The 19,099-nt window shown below is 40.1% G+C and overlaps 1 protein-coding gene across 3 annotated transcripts in view; it reads right to left on the bottom strand.

Moving 5' to 3' along the window:
• The window catches only part of LOC127634149 (calcium/calmodulin-dependent protein kinase kinase 1-like), a 135,485-nt gene that overhangs the window by 15,803 nt on the left and 100,583 nt on the right, over positions 1-19,099 (bottom strand). For all 3 annotated transcript variants that reach the window (XM_052113567.1, XM_052113549.1, XM_052113560.1), the window contains exons 6-10: positions 15,045-15,096; positions 14,573-14,706; positions 11,969-12,005; positions 5,923-5,944; positions 3,377-3,465 (exon numbers count right to left, since the gene is read on the bottom strand). In XM_052113567.1, the coding sequence (XP_051969527.1) occupies positions 3,377-3,465; positions 5,923-5,944; positions 11,969-12,005; positions 14,573-14,706; positions 15,045-15,096 (334 nt within the window). The remainder of the gene's footprint in view (positions 1-3,376; positions 3,466-5,922; positions 5,945-11,968; positions 12,006-14,572; positions 14,707-15,044; positions 15,097-19,099) is intronic.

Here is a 19,099-nt window from a genome sequence, read left to right as displayed (position 1 = left end):
AGCTCTGGCTTCGATTGAGTTAACCAAAGCTTCATGCTCCATTTTTAAACACGAACAGATCACAAATTACCAACACAGTGAAAGGAGTCCTTTGTGAACACAGACTGATTTGTGGCTAATCATGCAAATGACCTGTTGCCATCCAGATGGTTGCCACAGTGAGTGTTGCCTGTTGGTATGATTCAAATTAATTGATGAACACGAAGTTTCCACATGATGCGAGCACAAAACAGACTATCTGGAATCAACTCAGCTTAGCTGGTTCTTCTCCTTTATTCAGTAATAATAAGAGACCATTGTTATATAATCATTATGTTACAGCATAAAAGTACTTCTCTCACAAGTCATGTTTCTTCTTCTGACAGATGACAGACAATCAGAACATCCTTTAGAAATAGCACATGCATAAATACACAAGGCAGGGTTTCTGCAGCTATCATCAAATCTAATTTAATGCTTTTTAATACCATTTTTAAGATTTTTAATGCCATACATGACCCATGACTAACCATGTGTGTATATATATATATATATATATATATATATATATATATATATATATATATATATTAGGGCTGTCGAATTAACGTGTTAATAACGTGCGATTAATTATACAAAAAATAACGCGTTAAAATAATTAACGCATTTAATCGCATGCTTGTAGTACCACCTGTATACTCCAGAGGGAAGTAAGTGAAATTTCAGTAATGTAAGCAACACACAGTTTATACAGTGAAGAAAACAACACAGATATGCGTTACTAAGGGTTCAAATGCGAACTAAGGGATCTCAATATGTGTTTAAAGATTAAAAACAGAGTATTAAACTATATTTAACTTGACACGGTGACCTAAATATTTTATTTTTATGACGCAACACACCCGAGACGCGACACAAGCATGTCTGACGCAGGTCGTATGGTAGGGTGACCATCGGGACAGTTCCTTAATTGAAAGCTTTGTCCACAAGTCATAAGCAGTGTCCCGCATTTCAATTTTGTCTGTATAATTTTTTTATCTTTATTATTATTTCGGCATCATTTTATTTCATCGTCCTTTAATTACAAAATCACTAAACATGCGCAGCACAGCCTTTTTTCTTGCCAGAGCGGGAAAACACTGGGAAAAAAACTACAACAGAAAAATGGGTCTATCTGGAGCACTCGAGAAGAAAAAGTGTCTTTGTTCGTATAATAAATAATTGGAGAAAATATATACATGGTTAAAACCAGTTACAGGTGACCCTAAAAAAGGACAGTGCAGGGTATGCCACCGACGTTTCACGGACAGCTCTGCTGAAGTATTTCAGTGCCCCAAACATGATAGCTCTGATATCTTTGACTTTGAGCATTCCTGTCACCAACGCGTTCGTGCAGAGGGTGTTTTCACTGATGACCGCTGCGTGGACAGAGACAAGGAACTGGGCCCTCATAATAAATCTCCAACTGATTGACAAATTCACTTGTGAAATGGATTGCAGTGAACTGTATGCCAGTGTCTTATGTTCAATAATATGGTAGTAAACAATACATTGTATTCTAAAGCCACTTTTTGTATTGTCTTATAAATGATTAACTCTTCTGCTACAAGAATTTAATGCATTTTAATTATCTGAATATTTTTTATATATGTATTTAATTATTGTTATATGAGGGGCTTTCTCAGCAAATATTTGTATATGCGATTAATCGCGATTAATTAATCGGGACACCATGTAATTAATTCGATTAAAAATTGTAATCGATTGACAGCCCTAATATATATATATATATATATATATATATTTATATATATATATATAAAAATTTGTTTGTGTAAATTGTACCACCATCGAATACACATAACCTCCTTCAACTAGAACCTCAAATTCTATCAGTCTGGACAGTGAAGGAAAAACTCAGAACTTTTTAAGGCTGGAAATTAATGTATGCAAAATTCAAGTGCTATAGAAATTACACAGTTTTAACTTTGTGTAAATAAGAGAAGTAATCCATGTGACTTAGTTCGCTCACTTTTAGTTCCAACTCTGACTAATTTGTCCTTGTATCTCCTCATAGTATTAGATTTTGTAATCATTTGAGCCACGAGTGTGTTAGATTTGTTTTTGGCCTGCTCAGCTAGTTGATCGACATCATTCTGAAGGGTGGCGCACATCTCTACCAACACCTCCCTTTTCTTTTTCAGTTCTTCCAGCTCATCTTCCAAAGCTTTTCTTTTAAGTCCACGCATGGCACCCTCTCGCTTGCTCCTCTCTTCATCAAGGTAGATCCTGTATATGGTCCTGGCTGAAGCTACAGAAGCCAGTAGTTCACAATTGTCCTGCATTGTTAATCGCAGAAATCAGTTTATTTTTGAAGTATGGGGCAAGTCCACATTTTAAAATGTAGCTGGTTTTGTCCTTTCCACATGTGAAAGATTTGGCTATTTGCGAATCAGGAAACATTCCCTGGAACAACTCAGAAACACCTTCATTTGATGTGTATGAGTGTTGCTGCACCTCTGCAGCGTCGTATTCTAACCAAACGCTGGTCAAAGTTCGATCGATTTTCCTTCAGTAGTGGCTCCGCAGGAAGCGGTGGTCACTACAGCAGCAGTTACGGTGGTAGTAGTAGTTGCTGAAGATGTTACTTTGTCGGTCACGGCGAAGTAACTTGAGATAGTTAATCGCTGTCTGCCTTTTACAGCCGATTTGTGGCCATCGGACTGCATATGAGATTTAACGGCTCCATGTTGACAACCAACCATGTAAGCAACCATGTCCTAAATTCTTTGTCTTCTAGCCACTTTTGCTGGAATTTTCACTTACCCATTTCTTTGCAACTTTACAAAATGTACGTTCTCTGTTCTAACTCTTCCAGGTCCCAGCCTGCCGCTACGTCAATTTTACAACGGCCGGAGGCAATTACCAAACTGGATCCGTGTGTTTATCACACCAATTTACATATTTTGCGACAGCAAATCAAAGTTATTAATTGTGAAGTCTATATTCAAAATAAATTGGTAATATTATATTTTCAAAACTATATAACATTTTTAATGCTTGTAGGAATAACATTTAATGCTTTTTAATGCCCCGGGGCAACCCTGCAAGCACACTACCACATTCACTCACTTTATTAGTGGAACAAGATGCCATGATGCGTTAGAACAACAAACACAAAGATGTTCCTTAAGACAGAGCTCTCTTGGGTCTTTATTTTTTACATAAGTAATAATGATTAATCTCAGCCACTAATATCAGCTGTAGGAGTTTGCTCCACTTGCTTCTATCTTGAAAAACTGTGTCACGGTGGTCTTCTTAAGAACTAAACCTGAACCCCCGGTGAATTTGGCCAAACAACTTGAACACGACTTTCAAAATGAAGGAAGTGACTCACAGTACTCAATGCCCAGAACAATATCTCTGAAGTAGGGCCATGCCTGGTCTTCATTGAAGGGAGTGTCGGTGGGGACCTCCATCACAGGCCTGGTGGAGGAGATACAGGGAGACACACAATTGCAGCTTTATTGTCAGTTAACTGATAAGGTGTTAATAAGGTATTATAGGAAAGCAGTCACGGAGAACAATAATTCATTAATGGAGAAATAGTCAATGAAATGATAAGTAGAGCAATAAGCTCCATAATTCAGCCTAGGAGAGGTCCACATTAAAAGACAATACAAATATCCACAATTTCCTTTTGCTGTGGTCTCAGCTTAAAACATTTGAAAAGATTCACAGACATAATATTTCTTACCAGTTAGACACTATATTATTATTGTTATTTTTGTGTTTTTTTTGCCATTTTATTTCACACAACAATGGAGAGGAGTCAATGGGGGCAGTGTGATCAGGAAATGATTCAAGCATTCGAACTCTGGCCAGAGATTCTCTTAAATTTGAGGTGATAATAACCTCCCCAGCTCTACCACAGGAGTGAGTGTAACGGTCAACTTGGTTCACTTGAGTCTTCATGTCAATTGACGTCAATGAACCGCTACAACAGTAACAGTTTGCGGATCCCATACAAATGAATATGGATAGAGTGGTAAACAGAAACCTACCTTATGCAAAATTGTCCATGACATCTCTTATAAAACAGCAATTATTTTGTAGTAAACTCTACACAAAGTTCACTCCAAAAGGACTGTTTAAAGTAAAACATGTTAAAAATTTAGCAGGCAGGCAGTCAATTAATTATTTGATAAGCTGTTTCCTCACAAAAGCAATTTCTTCAGTGTACTTAAGCATCTCATCCATTGACATCCACTCAAAAATAATGGCCTCTGGTCTCCTTGCCGGTGTACCAACACGTTATGCTTTGTTTTGCTTAATCAGATCACCTGCCTAGCACCTCACCAGGAAGCAGCTCCAACGTTTTGCATAATTTGTATTAATAATATATTTTTGTACCTATGACAATGGATTTTTATGCAGTTTTTCCATGCATATACTGTACAGCGCAGGTCATTGTTTTTCAAAATGATCAAGAATCCGTGTTTGGGTGAAACTGCACCTGTTACAAAAACAAACATCAAAAGAGAAAGCCATTTTGTTCTTCGTATTTTAATTTTGGTAGCCTAATGCGAAAAGCATTAACTATGTGTGACACCGCATAGAATTCTGAAAAAAAGAAAACAAACTTTAGCCATTCTAGACAAACTTCTGATGGTAAATTTTCCATTGTAATAAAGTTTTTAGAAGATACGCAAGTCATGACAGATGCTTTCTTGAGTAGATGCTTAGATTTGAATCGCTCTTGTCACTTACTGTACATCAGATTATCATTCTTACAATTTGATCATGTATTGCAGCTCCTAATAAATGTATCTGCCTTATCAGAGTAATGGGCATTTTTGCATTAATCTACGCTATTTTAAAAAACAATTCAGAAGTTGTTTTTTTTATGTATACCTGCACTAGAAGAACGTCATTGCCGTTTTTAGGACGCTGTGTCAAGTTAAATACGTAAACTGTTAAAAACACATTTCGAGACACCTGCATGCTCTTCCATTCATTGCACTGCATCTAGATTTTTTACAGTATAAATGACTTCTAATCCTAAGCCAATTTTTACTTAAATTTGATTCTTTGTGAATTTTGGACCCTGCTGGGACATCAGCAAGAGGACACTGGGACACTACAGTTCTGCACAAACAGTCTATGGAATCCTTCAAATTGAACAGATTGTGCGTGCACTTCTGCAGGTGAGATTTACATAAAAAACAATCAAAAATTCCACTTAGCACAAAACAGGGTCCTCAAAGGCCATTTCATTCATTACCCACAGGCAGTAAATCATGATGGAACAGAAAGGCCAAATATATTCAGCCAGGTCTAGTGAAAATAGACCATTCTGTAATTATGCAAAGTAAGTTCTAATCTACTCTATTCAAAGCAGCAGCTCACAAACACCTAGAAATTGAATCACACATTTCTCTCCCAAACAAAGCCAGGCCAGTTGGTAAAAGTAAAAGCTTGCATTGCATGCCCAAAATGTCAAGTTTTACATAGAATAAGGTCTTATATTAAACAGGAATACTGCTGCCCTTTAAATGGGCTTTTCCTCCAGAATGACAATGACAGAGAGAAAGCAACAGAATAAATAAGAAATAGAAGTAACAGAAGTAGTATTGAAAAGATTAGTCTACTCAGTGACAAAAAGAAAAATGAACTGAACTAGAAAAAGAAGGGAATAAAAGAAGGTTATTACAGATAAGTGAGAAAGTGAGAACATACAGTAGGCATTTAATTAATCCCTCTGAAACAAGTGAGGAGAAAGGGGAAAACTGAGGCAGATCTAAGAGATGACAGATATGCAAGACAAGACAGACATTGAAGGAGTGATGGCGTGATTAATGGAATTACAGAGGATAGAAGACAGTGGAGCAAAAGCATCAATTATGTACAAAAGAGGTCTAAGAGGACACCATGAATACTCACCCCTTCTGCATCAGCTCAAATACTGTTGGGAGAACAGCAATAACAGAGAGAGAAAAAGGGTCTATTTAGAAAGAAAACTATTATACCAAAAATAGATATTCTGTTATTGACAAATACATTATGGATAGTCCATTAACAAATTGTAATGTCATTTTAAAGGAATATTCAGGGTTCAATAATAGTTAAGCTAAATCAACAGAATTTGTGGCATAATTTTGATTACCACAAAAAAATATTTTGACTCCTCCCTTCTATTCTTGAAAAAAAGAAGAAGCAAAAATCTAGGTTACAGTGAGGCACTAACAATGGAAGTGAATGGGGCCATGGCAGGGGTGCTCATTATATCGTTCATGATCAACTGGTCAACCACTGGTCGATCTCGTGAACAGGTTATGTGAAATGGTAAAGTGAGTAGAGAGAAAAACTACTTAAATAATTACATTTTTAAAGATCACTTTTATTTCCTAATTTTGGCTCCCACGCGGGTGGATTTCTGAAAAGTAGAATGGCAGGTGAAGACTCATTCATACTGAATTTATGAGGAAAGCTCTACCTGATTGGTTTCGGGTACGATTTGGGGTTAGGGCTATAGTTTATAAGACCAATCAGGTAGCACTTTCCTGCTAAATTGTCTAATCGGGTATCGCTTTCCTCGTGAATATACTGTAAACGTCTAGGTTACGTATGTAACCTCCGTTCCCTGATGGAGGGAACGAGATGTTGTGTCAGAGAAGCGACACTAGGGGTCTCTCTTGAGCGCCGAATATGCCTCTTGACTTATGAAAAAAGGCCAATGAGAAGTTGGCAGACAGTATTTGCATACCCCGCCCCCAGACATACGGGTATTTAAGTGGGCAAATACGATGAGTTCATTCAGGATTTTTCTGAGGAGCCGGAAATGTTCCGGCCACAACAGTGGCTCGGCTCAGCGACGTGGCTGGGAGGACACAATGTCTCGTTCCCTCCATCGGGGAACAGAGATTACATACGTAACCTAGATGTTCCCCTTCTGTTGCTCTCTCGACGTTGTGTCGGAGAAGCAACACTAGGGTTCCCACTTAAATCAGGCCATGCGCTGAGCCGTGTACGTGAACTGCTGATACAGAAGCGGGCAGGTATTCTCACGTGCAAACGCGACCAGCTGTATCAGACTGCACGTACCCTTCCCCAATGCCACATAAAGTCATCAGAATCCTTCTGGTTACCCTGATGAGGGGAACATGGTGATGCTTGCCAACCTGGGAACGGGCCAAGCCTGGCTGGGCCTCTTTTCCCGTGAGGACCACTGAGAGATCCCAGGAGGGGTACAGGCTTGGCCGGGAGGGATTTAACCTCCGGGTGCCTCTTAGGAACAACAATAACAGGAAAACCATTCATAGCTCTTGGCTGGATAAATTTAATAGCTTTAAAATAAAATATGAATTATAATCATACAGTAAAGATCTGTAGTCCACGAGAATGTAAGAATGTTTTCATGTAAACTTGAGACTGCTGTTAAATTTCTTAATCATCAAATTTCACTGGTATTGGTTCAGATTACTGAAATGTTGGTATCATGATGCCTACAATGTAAATTTAAATTGTTCATGGTAGATCTTACTGTAATAGCATTATGAAAAAGTAGATCTCATGCCATAAAAGTAGGAGCACCCCTTGTTTAAAAGCTGAGATGTACATCTTTTAATTTTAAAAAAGAACTTTAATTTATTCTTCTGTAAAAGGTATGTATTAGCTGAGCTTTAGTTGTTTAACACTCCTATGGTATTTGGTCATTTTTGACTGATAATATATTTTTAAAATGTAATAAAAATGGTTTTCTTCATCTGAGCAGTACAACACTTCCTGACTTTTCCTCCATTTGCCATCAGAACATAAAGAAAAAAAAATGGGCTTGATTCGATAAATCTAAGTGGTTGTAAAAAAAAAAAAACGACCTTAGGTATTCGTGGTCAAAATTGACCGACAATTGAAAATTAATGGGAAAGACCAACAAACATTAGCATTTTCTTTCTATCAAACACAATCAATAAATCAGCCACAATGCAGAAATAAAATCCCAGACAGAAATAACAAGGTGAGACTCTAAAACATCCTCAGCTGAAAAAATACACACCCACTAACAAACAAACACACTTACACACACACACAAGAATGAACTGGTGAGACTTTAACACAACCCTTTTTTTTTTTACAATTGTCAATTAAAATAAATAAATCAGCCAAAATGCTAAAACACAAACACTCAGAAATGAAGGGTTTAGATGATAACACACTCACAATGCAGAACACAGCACACACACACACACACACACGCACGCATGCACACACACACACACACACACACACACTTTGTAAAATAAATTTGTACTATAGAAAGTTTTAAATTGTAATTTAAAAAAAAAATGTTTACTCTGATTCTTGTTTTATACTCTACTTGAATTTTCAGAATTTTGCAGTTAATTTCTGTTTCTTGATGTTCATTTTCTTGACATTACTATGAATATTCTTTGAGTTGTTACATTTTTATGTTTGAAATAAGTTATTGGTAGAAAAATGCTTATTCTGTGTCTTCTCTTTGTAACACCATGGGTTGATGACAAGCATAATGACATAAATAGGGCTGGGCAAATTATTTTAGCGATAATTGCCTTAAAAAATATTGCAATATACTTACTGTATGTCCCTGAATTGTTTTGCTTTATTGATTTTGCTTTAAAAATGTAATCCATATATTGAAACACAAAAAACATAAACAAAAGACATTTCTGAATTCAAATTGCACTTTAAACTAAATGGAAAAAAGCAATAAAATAAGAATGTGATCAAAAATATCTTATTTAACCACCTCCTCAAATACAGATATTTACCATCTCCAATGGCCCCATTTGCCATCACGCCAAGAATCCGTCAACAACACCAGGTGGAAAATTACTATTAGACAACAGATTAAGAACTAAAGACAACAACAAAAATAACAAAAAAATTCCCTTGTGTTCCCAAAATAATGCTGCCAAATGTGTGTTCTTATCAAATTTGTGTTTGTATTGCGTTTGTTAATACATTTATAATAGAAATTTTAAATGAAAATATAATAGAGTTTAGAACTCAAGTTTAGGTTCAAGGTGAACGTGTCTTGTACACAGTGGGACACAGTGTAAAGCGCTTTGGTAACCTCTAAGACTAAAAAAGGCGCTACATAAGTGCAGACCATTTACCATTTAAATCATCATCGTGTTTTACGGTCGTTATAGGGTTTTTCAGATTATGGTGTTACGTTGTCATGGCAACAAAGCAGTAAAATGGGAAATAACTTTACACAGAAAATGTTAGTAAGTGATTTTGTCACACTAAAATCATGTTAACACATATATTGTTTAAGTCTTGTGGCTATACTTTTGAAATAGTGAGTATTTAAACATTTATGGATTGGCCCCCATTCACTACCATTGTAAGTACCTTACTGTAACCTTGGTTTAAAGGGGGCACAAGTCAAAATAAGTTAATAATCAACATAACACAACAAATTCTGTTGATTGAGCTTATTTTGTATTGAATCCTTTAAACTTTATCCTTTAGACCACTAGGGAAAACATTCTGAAAAATGGTGATGCTACAAAGAAAGTGAATGGTGACAGATTTCATTGATTGAACTAACCCTCATTTGGCTTAACCTCACATAACCCATGCTTAGGCAAATCAAATGCTTTTTAACATATAAGCATGATGTCTGCTTTTATTCACACCACTGCTCAGTGGCATGAAGTCATTCATGATTGTGTACCACTCCATCAGTCTACAGCATCAAACACCTTATATTCATTGCTATGAGTCAGACTAGCCAACTAAATGTGTCACACTGTCTTACATATGAATCCCACTTCAGCCAATTAGGATGATGGACTGCTCTGTATGATCTATGTGAAATATGCCACAGTCTGATTTTCATTATAAAGTAAAGTTTGTAATGGCAGATTTAAGTGGGTGTGGAGCGGAGGGGGGCAGGGCCGGGTCGGAATATCGCGCCCGGTCCCCAATCGGCCGGATGAGGCGCGCGAGGGATAAAGGCGGCCGGTGACGATTGTTCAAGAGAGAGAGAATTACGGGCATGTCCGTCATGTGTGTTTGTTTATGTGTTTTTGAGTTTCTTATTAAATTATTATTTATGTTGACAAGCCGGTTCTCGCCTCCTCCTTGCCCATCCTTTAACTGTTTTACATTGGTGCCGAAAGCCGGGAGGGAGGAGGGATGCCCGTCGCAGAGTCCTCGACACTGCCGTCCACCCTGCGGAGCGCCGCTGCCATCTGCCGGGTGACGGAGTAGCCTGACCGCCCGGATGGGGGGAACGGCCGTCGTCCGCGGGGCAAGTGGGGACAGGATACCCCGACTGCCTGGAGCGAGGGAGCCACTGCCGGGGGCGGAGGAGTGCCCTGCCGTCCCCAGAGACGCGGAGGGGTCGAGGGAAGACCGCCGTCCGCGAGGGGAGGAGGGAAGAAACTCTCCGACCGCCCGGAGCGGTAGAGCCGCTGCCAGGGGCGGATGAGGGTCCCCATTTGCCACCAGAAAAGCGGAGGCGCGTTCTACCCGCTGGGGGTCGAAGGTTTCACTCCGGTTCGCCCGGGGTTGGAGCGGCTGTCGTCCGCCTGAGTGTGGAGGAGTGTTCGAGGACCACGCGACGGTACATCAGAGAACCGGTGAGTGAGCTTTTGCTCTCTCTCCTCTCCCTTTCGCACCGTGTTTGCCTTTTCCCTCGCCTATTTTGTTGTTGTTTTTCCCCTCCTGTCTCCTCCCAGGGCGAGGAAGGCGGGGATGACCACGCGGGACGCGAGATACACCCCGCCCAAGGGATGGGGGAGTGTACGTCACGCCGGTGGCACCCCGGCCTGAGATAACGCCGGGAGGAATGTGGAGCGGAGGGGGGCGGGGCCGGGTCGGAATATCGCGCGCCCGGTCCCCAATCGGCCTGATGAGGCGCGCGAGGGATAAAGGCGGCCGGTGACGATTGTTGGAGAGAAAGAGAATTACGGGCATGTCCGTCGTGTGTTTGTTTATGTGTTTTTGAGTTTCTTATTAAATTATTATTTATGTTGACAAGCCGGTTCTCGCCTCCTCCTTGCCCATCCTTTAACTGTTTTACAGTGGGGTTCACACTGACAGCGTTTTTTAGCGACAAAGCAATAGGAATTCACTAATTTTTAATGAGTTCAGAGGTGATTTTAAGCAAAAAAAAAGACTCGTGATCTGCCTCATCATGATACAGTTGAATGTCTAACTAACAACCAACAGTGCAGCATCATGATGAATTCCAGCAATCAAATCACTATCAGGATGTCAAATCACCACATTCTTACAGGTTTTGAATAGTGCGCATGTGCATGGAACAAACCGGATGACTAACGTCAAAGGATTGAGCCATACATCTTTTCATCAAGTCAACACAGCAGAAATAATTAAATGTTTCTGGGAGTATGGTGGGAAAAGGACATACTGTACACTATAAACTAAACTCATTTATACACACCAATTTAAAATATAGACTACTGTCCCCCACGTTCGTGTATATGTGCTAAAGTACATTGGAGAAATCCCGGAGTTTGACATAAGAGGAAAACCCCTCCATTGCAGCACAATTCCAATCCAGGTTGTGATGGAATGTTAAGGAAACAAACACAGCAATAACTGTGGAATATCTGGAAATAAAATAAAGAGATAAAATAAACAAAATAGAATAAAGAATTCTTCCTCGGATCCAATGTTTGTTATTTACTCCAGCATTGCAGGGAAATTACATCGCTCTGGAGGAAGCTGCTTAGGTACTGAACTGCATGTACACGGGATAAAGAGAAAGCCGTGAACACAGTGCATGCAAAAGAGAACGCAGCTTTCTCGCAATTAACAGTTAATTGGTATCCATGTAAACAAGCTTGGTGTTTTTGAAAGAACATCTTCATTCACCGATACATTCACTGATACAATAGCAACTGAACAAGAGTTGACTTGAAAAATCAAACATTACCACTTAAAGTATATGGACAAAAAAAGAACATACCCATGTGAAGGTTGTCCTCTGCTGGATCATCCAGCACCTGGAATTGAAACATGATTAGAAATTCCACAAGGGCTTTTATGATAAAATCTCTAAAATTGTTAATGTCTTGGAAGCTCTGTCAAACAAAACTCTGGGTTGGGAAACACTATATGGATATAAACATTAATAACAGATGCATCTATAACACCAAACATTAAAGAGGTCCTTTAAGAGGAACATACTTTACCCTTCTCTGCAATATTTTTAAAACTACTAGGTAGAGAAATCCTATTAGGAAGAGATTTATAATTTGGCTTATGACTTTATGGAACAAAACGTAAAAAATGCATTCATTTTGCAAACATTTCTTGGGTACACAAATTTGCAGTTTTCTTAGTTCTCAGGAAAAAGGGAAGATGAATTTATCCCTTGTGTCAAGTTGTTGATTAGCAGTGGCATACATCAGGGAGGCTTTAAGTCAACGTGTCATATAAAAAAAGTGAGCAGGACAAAAAGAGTCTAGGTAAGATGACGTAAAAGTCCTAGGGAGAGTTTAAAGGGGACTTAGTGGACATGGACACCTTATAGATACATTACTCAAGGACACATTATGCATGATTAAGCTAAACCAGTAGTTCACATCAGGTTTTGCTTCAGGACCCAGAATTTATATCAAGTGATGACTAAATATAACATAAAATTTTTTAAATATTAAAAATCTCCTTAAAATCAAACATTTATAATATTTACATGGAAAAAAAATATTACTCTTAATTTACCTATGAACTTGCATTGAACAGACTGAGTCGTACTTTCCTCTTCTTTACATAGATCTGTTCATAATTTGTAAGGATCAGTGCATGTCCATGTTGGCATCTGCCTAATTTGGCTTGCTTTTACCAAGTGACAGATGAATGTTCACCAAAACACAGTAAAGTTTGTTTGTATACAGTACAACATTCTTAACGTCAACAGCAAAAACAAATATATTTTTATAAGGGGAGCAATTTTTCCTCCCTTTTAAGAATTTTTGAGTTACAAACCGCCGAGTTAAACCACACTGAGGTAACCACAAAAGAGAGCTGATGATGGATTTATGGCAGTGGTGATGAAATTCAATAAGCATCAGGTGAACCTCATCGTTCACTGCCAGCAGAGCTCCATATCTACATTGTTCCTAATGGCCACACACTTCAAGTCAAGACTGTACTTGGATCAGCTGTAGGCAGGCCAGGGGAGACTCTGACTCACTTTTGAAGTTTCTTTAAACATTATTTATGCTTCGATTGGATTTGAATCTCTTGCTAGCTCTCTCTCTCTCACTCTTGTTCTAATTTTGCTGACGTATGTGGGTGCTGCTGTGATTGAAGAGCACTCAGACGGAACCACAGGGGCTTTTTTCTCCTTCTTTATCCCTCCATTCTAACTTCCTTTTCTTCATCCAGAAATCGATCCCTTGTATAATGTTTTTAATGTATTTCCCATTCTAACCTGAGGTTTACCTATAACTGCACCCGAGACCCAGCTATGAAAAGGCATTTTGAACATAAGTCTCCCAGAAAATATGAACATTACTTTATATATTAGATATAATGAACAAACAATAATATTTTTACAGCATTTATTAATATTGATTATGTTAATTTTTAGTTCATGTAACTAATACATGAACTACTTTTAATGTTAAAAATGTATTAATTTAGGTAGAAATTAACATTAACCAAGATTACCAAATGTTACAAAAGTATTGCTCATTGTTAGTTCATTTTTAGTTAACTATTGCATAAACTCACATTAAACTTAAAAGAAAGAAAGAATGTTACTTCATACATCTTAAGAAGTAATTTTTGCATATTTAACTTCAAATATATAAATCAAATAATAAAATTGGGATACAGTATATGATTTCCTTTTAAGGATTAAAAGTCTTATGAATGACATGAAAAATTATATTTTAAATATAAAAATATTTCTAAATACTTCAAATATGTCTCTCTTTTTGGTCAACTTTAGTGTTGGTCAATTTGAAATTTTTGGAAGTTCTGGAACTACAATATTTTATATTATTTGTTTATAAAAGATTTTATATAATTTTTTTTAGATTATATTATAATGATATTATATTATTTTTCATAAAGAAAAACCTTTGAGATTTAGTTTCATCATTTTATCACTCCACAGATATAGAGTAAGTCACGTGCATGAACCCGCTATGGCCAGAAATATTTGCCATTCCACGATCGTTTAAAGTGAAACCGGAGCGCTTTGTGCTCACTATCAAAGTTTATATTGGTTTGTTTATATTTCCGCTGGAGATTGCCGCGAGCCTCTGTTGACAGCACGCGAGAAGCGGTTCACGCACTCTTCTAGAGTGGAGCTGTTCTGGTTGAGATCCGCGGTGGGGCTCAGTGACGCTCGAAGTTCAACCGAATGACATACAAATGCACTGTTGATGGCATTTATATATTAACTTCAAATTCCTTTATTTGGCCATTAAAATGTGATTCTAATCTGAAGTGCACAATAATTGTGGTTATCTCAAATAACGCGATCAGACGATTATTTAATAATTACGACAGGTCTAGAAAGAAAGAAAGAAAGTCTATTAAAATGCATAATCCTTACCTCAACCAGTTTAACAATGTTGAGGTGGTCCAGCTTTTTCAGTATGGCTATCTCCTGGTAAACTCTCTCCAGAGGACCAAGCACCTTGGGCTGCTGTCCCTGGGCTGCTTTAGGACCTCGTGGAGGAGGACGACCTGTTCAGATAGTGAAAGAATTATTTTAAAAAGAAATATCAGAATGGAGGATGCTGCTTTACTTAAAAAGTGTTCATGTAGCTCAATTGGTAGAGCATGGTGCTATGGCCACAATGCTAAGGTTGTTGAACATTGAATGAACTGTAGGTTGTTTTGGATAAACGTGACTGCAAATATGCATTAAATGTAAATAGTGAATTCTTATCAGTACAACCTCAACATCTGACACAAGGGACAACATCTGCTGAACTCAGGCAATAATCTTCTGTACATTCAGGCAACAAAGAATATCTACAAACATTCATGTTTAAATTAGTAATCTCAAATGCAGTACATACGTGGAAAACCATACTGTTTCATCAGCTTCTTCTTAGACACAACTTTCATTGCCTGCAAATACAGGAAGACAGAGATGCAATGAAGAAGAAAAAAAAAAAAAAAAAATTCAAAAAGCCAAAAGGGTTTAAACTGTTTTGCACAGAGGTGTTCTAAAACACAATTCTGGTTTCCATTTGGCAGTCTGAGCCTTTAAAGTGGGCCACATAATCTTTTTTCATTTACATACTAATCAAACAAAAAGCTTTCACAGAGTTCAATCAACTACAGAACTCTCATTTGCTCCTGGCTTTAATGGGACACTCAAGATTCCTCTCACAGCAGTGCTTCTGCACAGGTGATTGCTAAAGTGAATACGGAAATTTGGTTACAAACAGTGAGTGACAAACCACAAGAAGCAAGCAGACCAAAGTGATTGTGGTTTTCTTAGAGTGTAGAAAGAAAATGAATTGCTGTGCACATTTAAATTACTGGACATTTTTATTTTATCAACATCAGTATTGTAAGTTACAAAATATATGAATACATAAGGGAAAGAGTATATTTTAGGTCCTACATGGTCACCTCTTAAGCTCATCTTTTATGTTATTTACCTTAAGTGGACACCTTATATAACAAGGGATGTGCTCTGCAACACAAGCTTTCTCTCAGTATCTCTGCCACTCTGCTCATTATAGTCAGAGAATGGCAGTGTAACAGGCTGCCAGTTTCTAGCACTTGTGGAAACGATGAGGTTTCATTATGAGTGTGTGGTGAACCGTTTCAAATTCATCCTTTGTGTACCAAAACACAGTTTTCCAGAGCTCCGCCTTCCGAGCATCCTGAGCTTTCCAGAGCTCCGCCCTCCGAGCTTCCCAGAGCTCCGCCTCTCGAGCCTTCCAGGGCTCCTCCTCCCGAGCCTCCCAGGGCTCCGCCTCTCAAGTCTCTCGAGCCTCTCGAGCCTTCCAGTGCTCCGCCTCTCAAGTCTCTTGAGCCTCTCGCGCCTTTCAGGGCTCCGCCTCTCAAGCCTTCCAGGGCTCCTCCTCCCGAGCCTCCTAGGGCTCCGTCTCTCAAGCCTCCCGAGCTTTCCAGAGCTCCTCCTCCCGAGCCTCCTGGGGCTCCGCCTCTCAAGCTCCTCGAGCCTCCCAGGGCTCCACCTCTCAAGTCTCTCGAGCCTTCCAGGGCTCCGCCTCCCAAGTCTCTCGAGTCTTCTAGGGCTCCGCCCCTCAAGCTTCTCGAGCCAACCAGGGCTCCGCCCCTCAAGCCTCTCAAGCCTTCCAGGGCTCCGCCTACTATGGCTCAGCCTCCTACGGCTCTGCCTCCCGAGCCTCCCACGACTCTGCCTCCCGAGCCTCCTACGGCTCCGCCTCCTATGGATCAGCCTCCTACGGCTCCGCCTCCCTAGCCTCCTACGGCTCCGCCTCCCGAGCCTGCTACGGCTCCGCCTCCCACGGCTCTGCCTCTCGAGCCTCCTACGGCTCAACCTTCCTCGGCTCGACCTCCAAAGCCTTCCAGCTCACCGCCTGAAGAACCTCCTACGGCTCCGCCTCCCACGGCTCTGCCTCTCGAGCCTCCTATGGCTCAAACTTCCTCGGCTCCACCTCCGAAGCCTTCCAGCTCACCGCCTGAAGAACCGCCTACGGCGCCACCTCCCTCGGCCCCGCCGCAAGAGCCACCCTCGGCTCCGCCTCCTAAGCCCCCCACGGTCCTGCCTACGCCTCCTTCGACGCCGCCTCCCAAGTCTTCTACGGCTCCGCCTCCGAAGTCCTCCTTGGCTCCGCCTCACGCGGCTCTGCCGGTCTCTATCTGGCGGCCACCACCCAGGTCCCCCAAACCTACCCATATCCCGTGGGTCAACCCCCAGGCATCCTGAACCTGTCCTTGCCCTGTGGCCCGCTCCCAGGCCTCCTGAGCCCGTCCTTGCCCCATGGCCATCTCCTAGGCAACCTAGACCGGCCTCTATCCTGTGGCCTCCTCCTAGGCCCCCTGAGCCGGCCCTTGCCTTATGGCCAGCCCCCGGGCCATCTAAACCTGTCCCTGCCCGGTCGATACCTCCCTGGCCCCCTAAACCTGACCCTTTGTGCCCTCGTGGACTGTCTCATTACCCTTTGTGCCCTCGTGGACCGTCTCATTGCCCCTCGTTGCCCCCTTGGACTGCCTGTCTGCCCCTCGTTGCCCGCCTTGGACTTCCTGCCTGCCCTCTGTGCCCCTTGGACTGCCTTCGTTTTTTTGTACCCCCCCTGGTCTGCCTGTCTGCCCCTGGTGCCCGCATTGTGTTTTTTGTGGGTTTCCTGTCCTTTGTTTTTTGTCCCTTAGGATCGTCTGGAATCCGATCCTTTTGAGGGGGGCTCTGTTATGTTTATCTTGTCTTGTTTCACTGTTGCCCTTTTGTTTGTCATTTTTGTCACCTTTTGTTATTCCTTAGTTTTCACTTTTGTCACCCTTGTACCTCCATAGTCTTCCTGTCAGCCCTCGTGTTCACTGTTCATTGTTTTCACCTGCCCTCGTTTAGTTTCCCTTTGGTTTCTGTTTATCACCTTATCATCTTGTTTGAGTTCTGTTTGTTCAATGGTCCCTTTTTCCTATGTTCATGTATTTTCACCCTGGTTTTTGGTTCAGTCCTTGTCTATCGTTGAGTGTTGTTAGCTGGTATGTTTTCCCTTCCCGTGTGTTCAGCTTTATGTTTATTTCCCCATTGAGGGTTTTTCCTTTGTGTTTGTTTAACGAATAAAGTTAACTGCATTTGGATCCGCACCTCCTCGTCTGCCTCGCTGCTTACTCGTTACAATACACACTGCCATATTTGTTTACACAATCAGCAAGAGTGTGTTTCTAAAATCAAACAATACAATAAAATATTAACATTTTAGAAGTTTTGCAATCCAGATGCAATTCGACATCTCGTTTATGCCATTTTGCATAAACTAAGTTTGAACATTTGAAAGAATGGTATCTAACTGAAAGGGTTCTGACAATTTACTATTGTTAAAAGAAAGACAAACGAACAGGCAGGATTTTGCCAACATGATACAAAGTGAAAAACTGAAAAGAAATTTGAGGCCAAGAATGAGAATGACTAAGAGCAAGGCAGGAGAATGGACGGAGTGAAAAAAGACTAAGTTTTAATTTCAGGATTAATTTTACCTCTAAAGAAAAAGAGAATGTGGTAATTGTAAGCCATTTAATCCCATGCTCACAGGTTCATGCCGTCAGTGGAGGCCAGTGCTCAGTTGCAATAAACACCTTAAGTTTTTCCTTAAGTATAACACTTAAAGCGTGATTTCCCCTTACCTGAGGGAATGACTTGAGGGTGTTGCATATAATCTCTTTGACACTTCTCTTAGGTAAGGGAAACCATTAAGGGATTTTCTACAGTGAACGAACTTTTAACGTCATCAAATTCTACTGTTACCATGGACACGACACGTCTCTGCCAAATTCCAGGAGATGGGAACGGTCCCGACTAACACTTTTATTTTACCACATAGAAAATACTTTAACTTTACACTGTGTTTTTATTTAAATTACAATGACTATTAGAGTTTCTCTGTATCAGTGATTATATGTCAATAATTTTCCAACCTCTTCTGAAGCAGCGTGTAAACGTCATTGTCACGTGGCACCCGTTAGTTTTCACAGCACTTTTCAGTATGCACCAATCACAGTTGATTACTGCATAAATATTTTTTTTAATTCATTTTCTGGAGGATACACGGGTGGATTTCCACTTGTATCTGAGGTACAATCCTTGAATTTAATCAATTCAAACACTTTTTTGAGTTCACATTTTACTTGGTGGATTCTGCTTTTACAGCTGGCCGACAAGAGCCCATTTGAGAAATACACCTTTGAAAGACTGTGACAGGAAGGGGTGGATCAGAGTTGCAAGATATGAAGATACTTACAAGTATAAATATGCAGAAAACTGATTGCTATCCAAAATTAAGAATATTTAGTGGAGGTCACTAGGGATGTTGGATACACACAAACACACACACACACACACACACACACACACACACACACACACACACACACACACACACACACACACACACACACATATATATATATATAA

The sequence above is a fragment of the Xyrauchen texanus genome, chromosome 4 (genome assembly GCF_025860055.1).
Source record: "Xyrauchen texanus isolate HMW12.3.18 chromosome 4, RBS_HiC_50CHRs, whole genome shotgun sequence".
NCBI classification, from domain to species: domain Eukaryota; kingdom Metazoa; phylum Chordata; class Actinopteri; order Cypriniformes; family Catostomidae; genus Xyrauchen; species Xyrauchen texanus.
The sequence above is the reverse complement of the archived record's forward strand: the minus strand, read 5'-3'. Positions and strand labels throughout refer to the sequence as shown.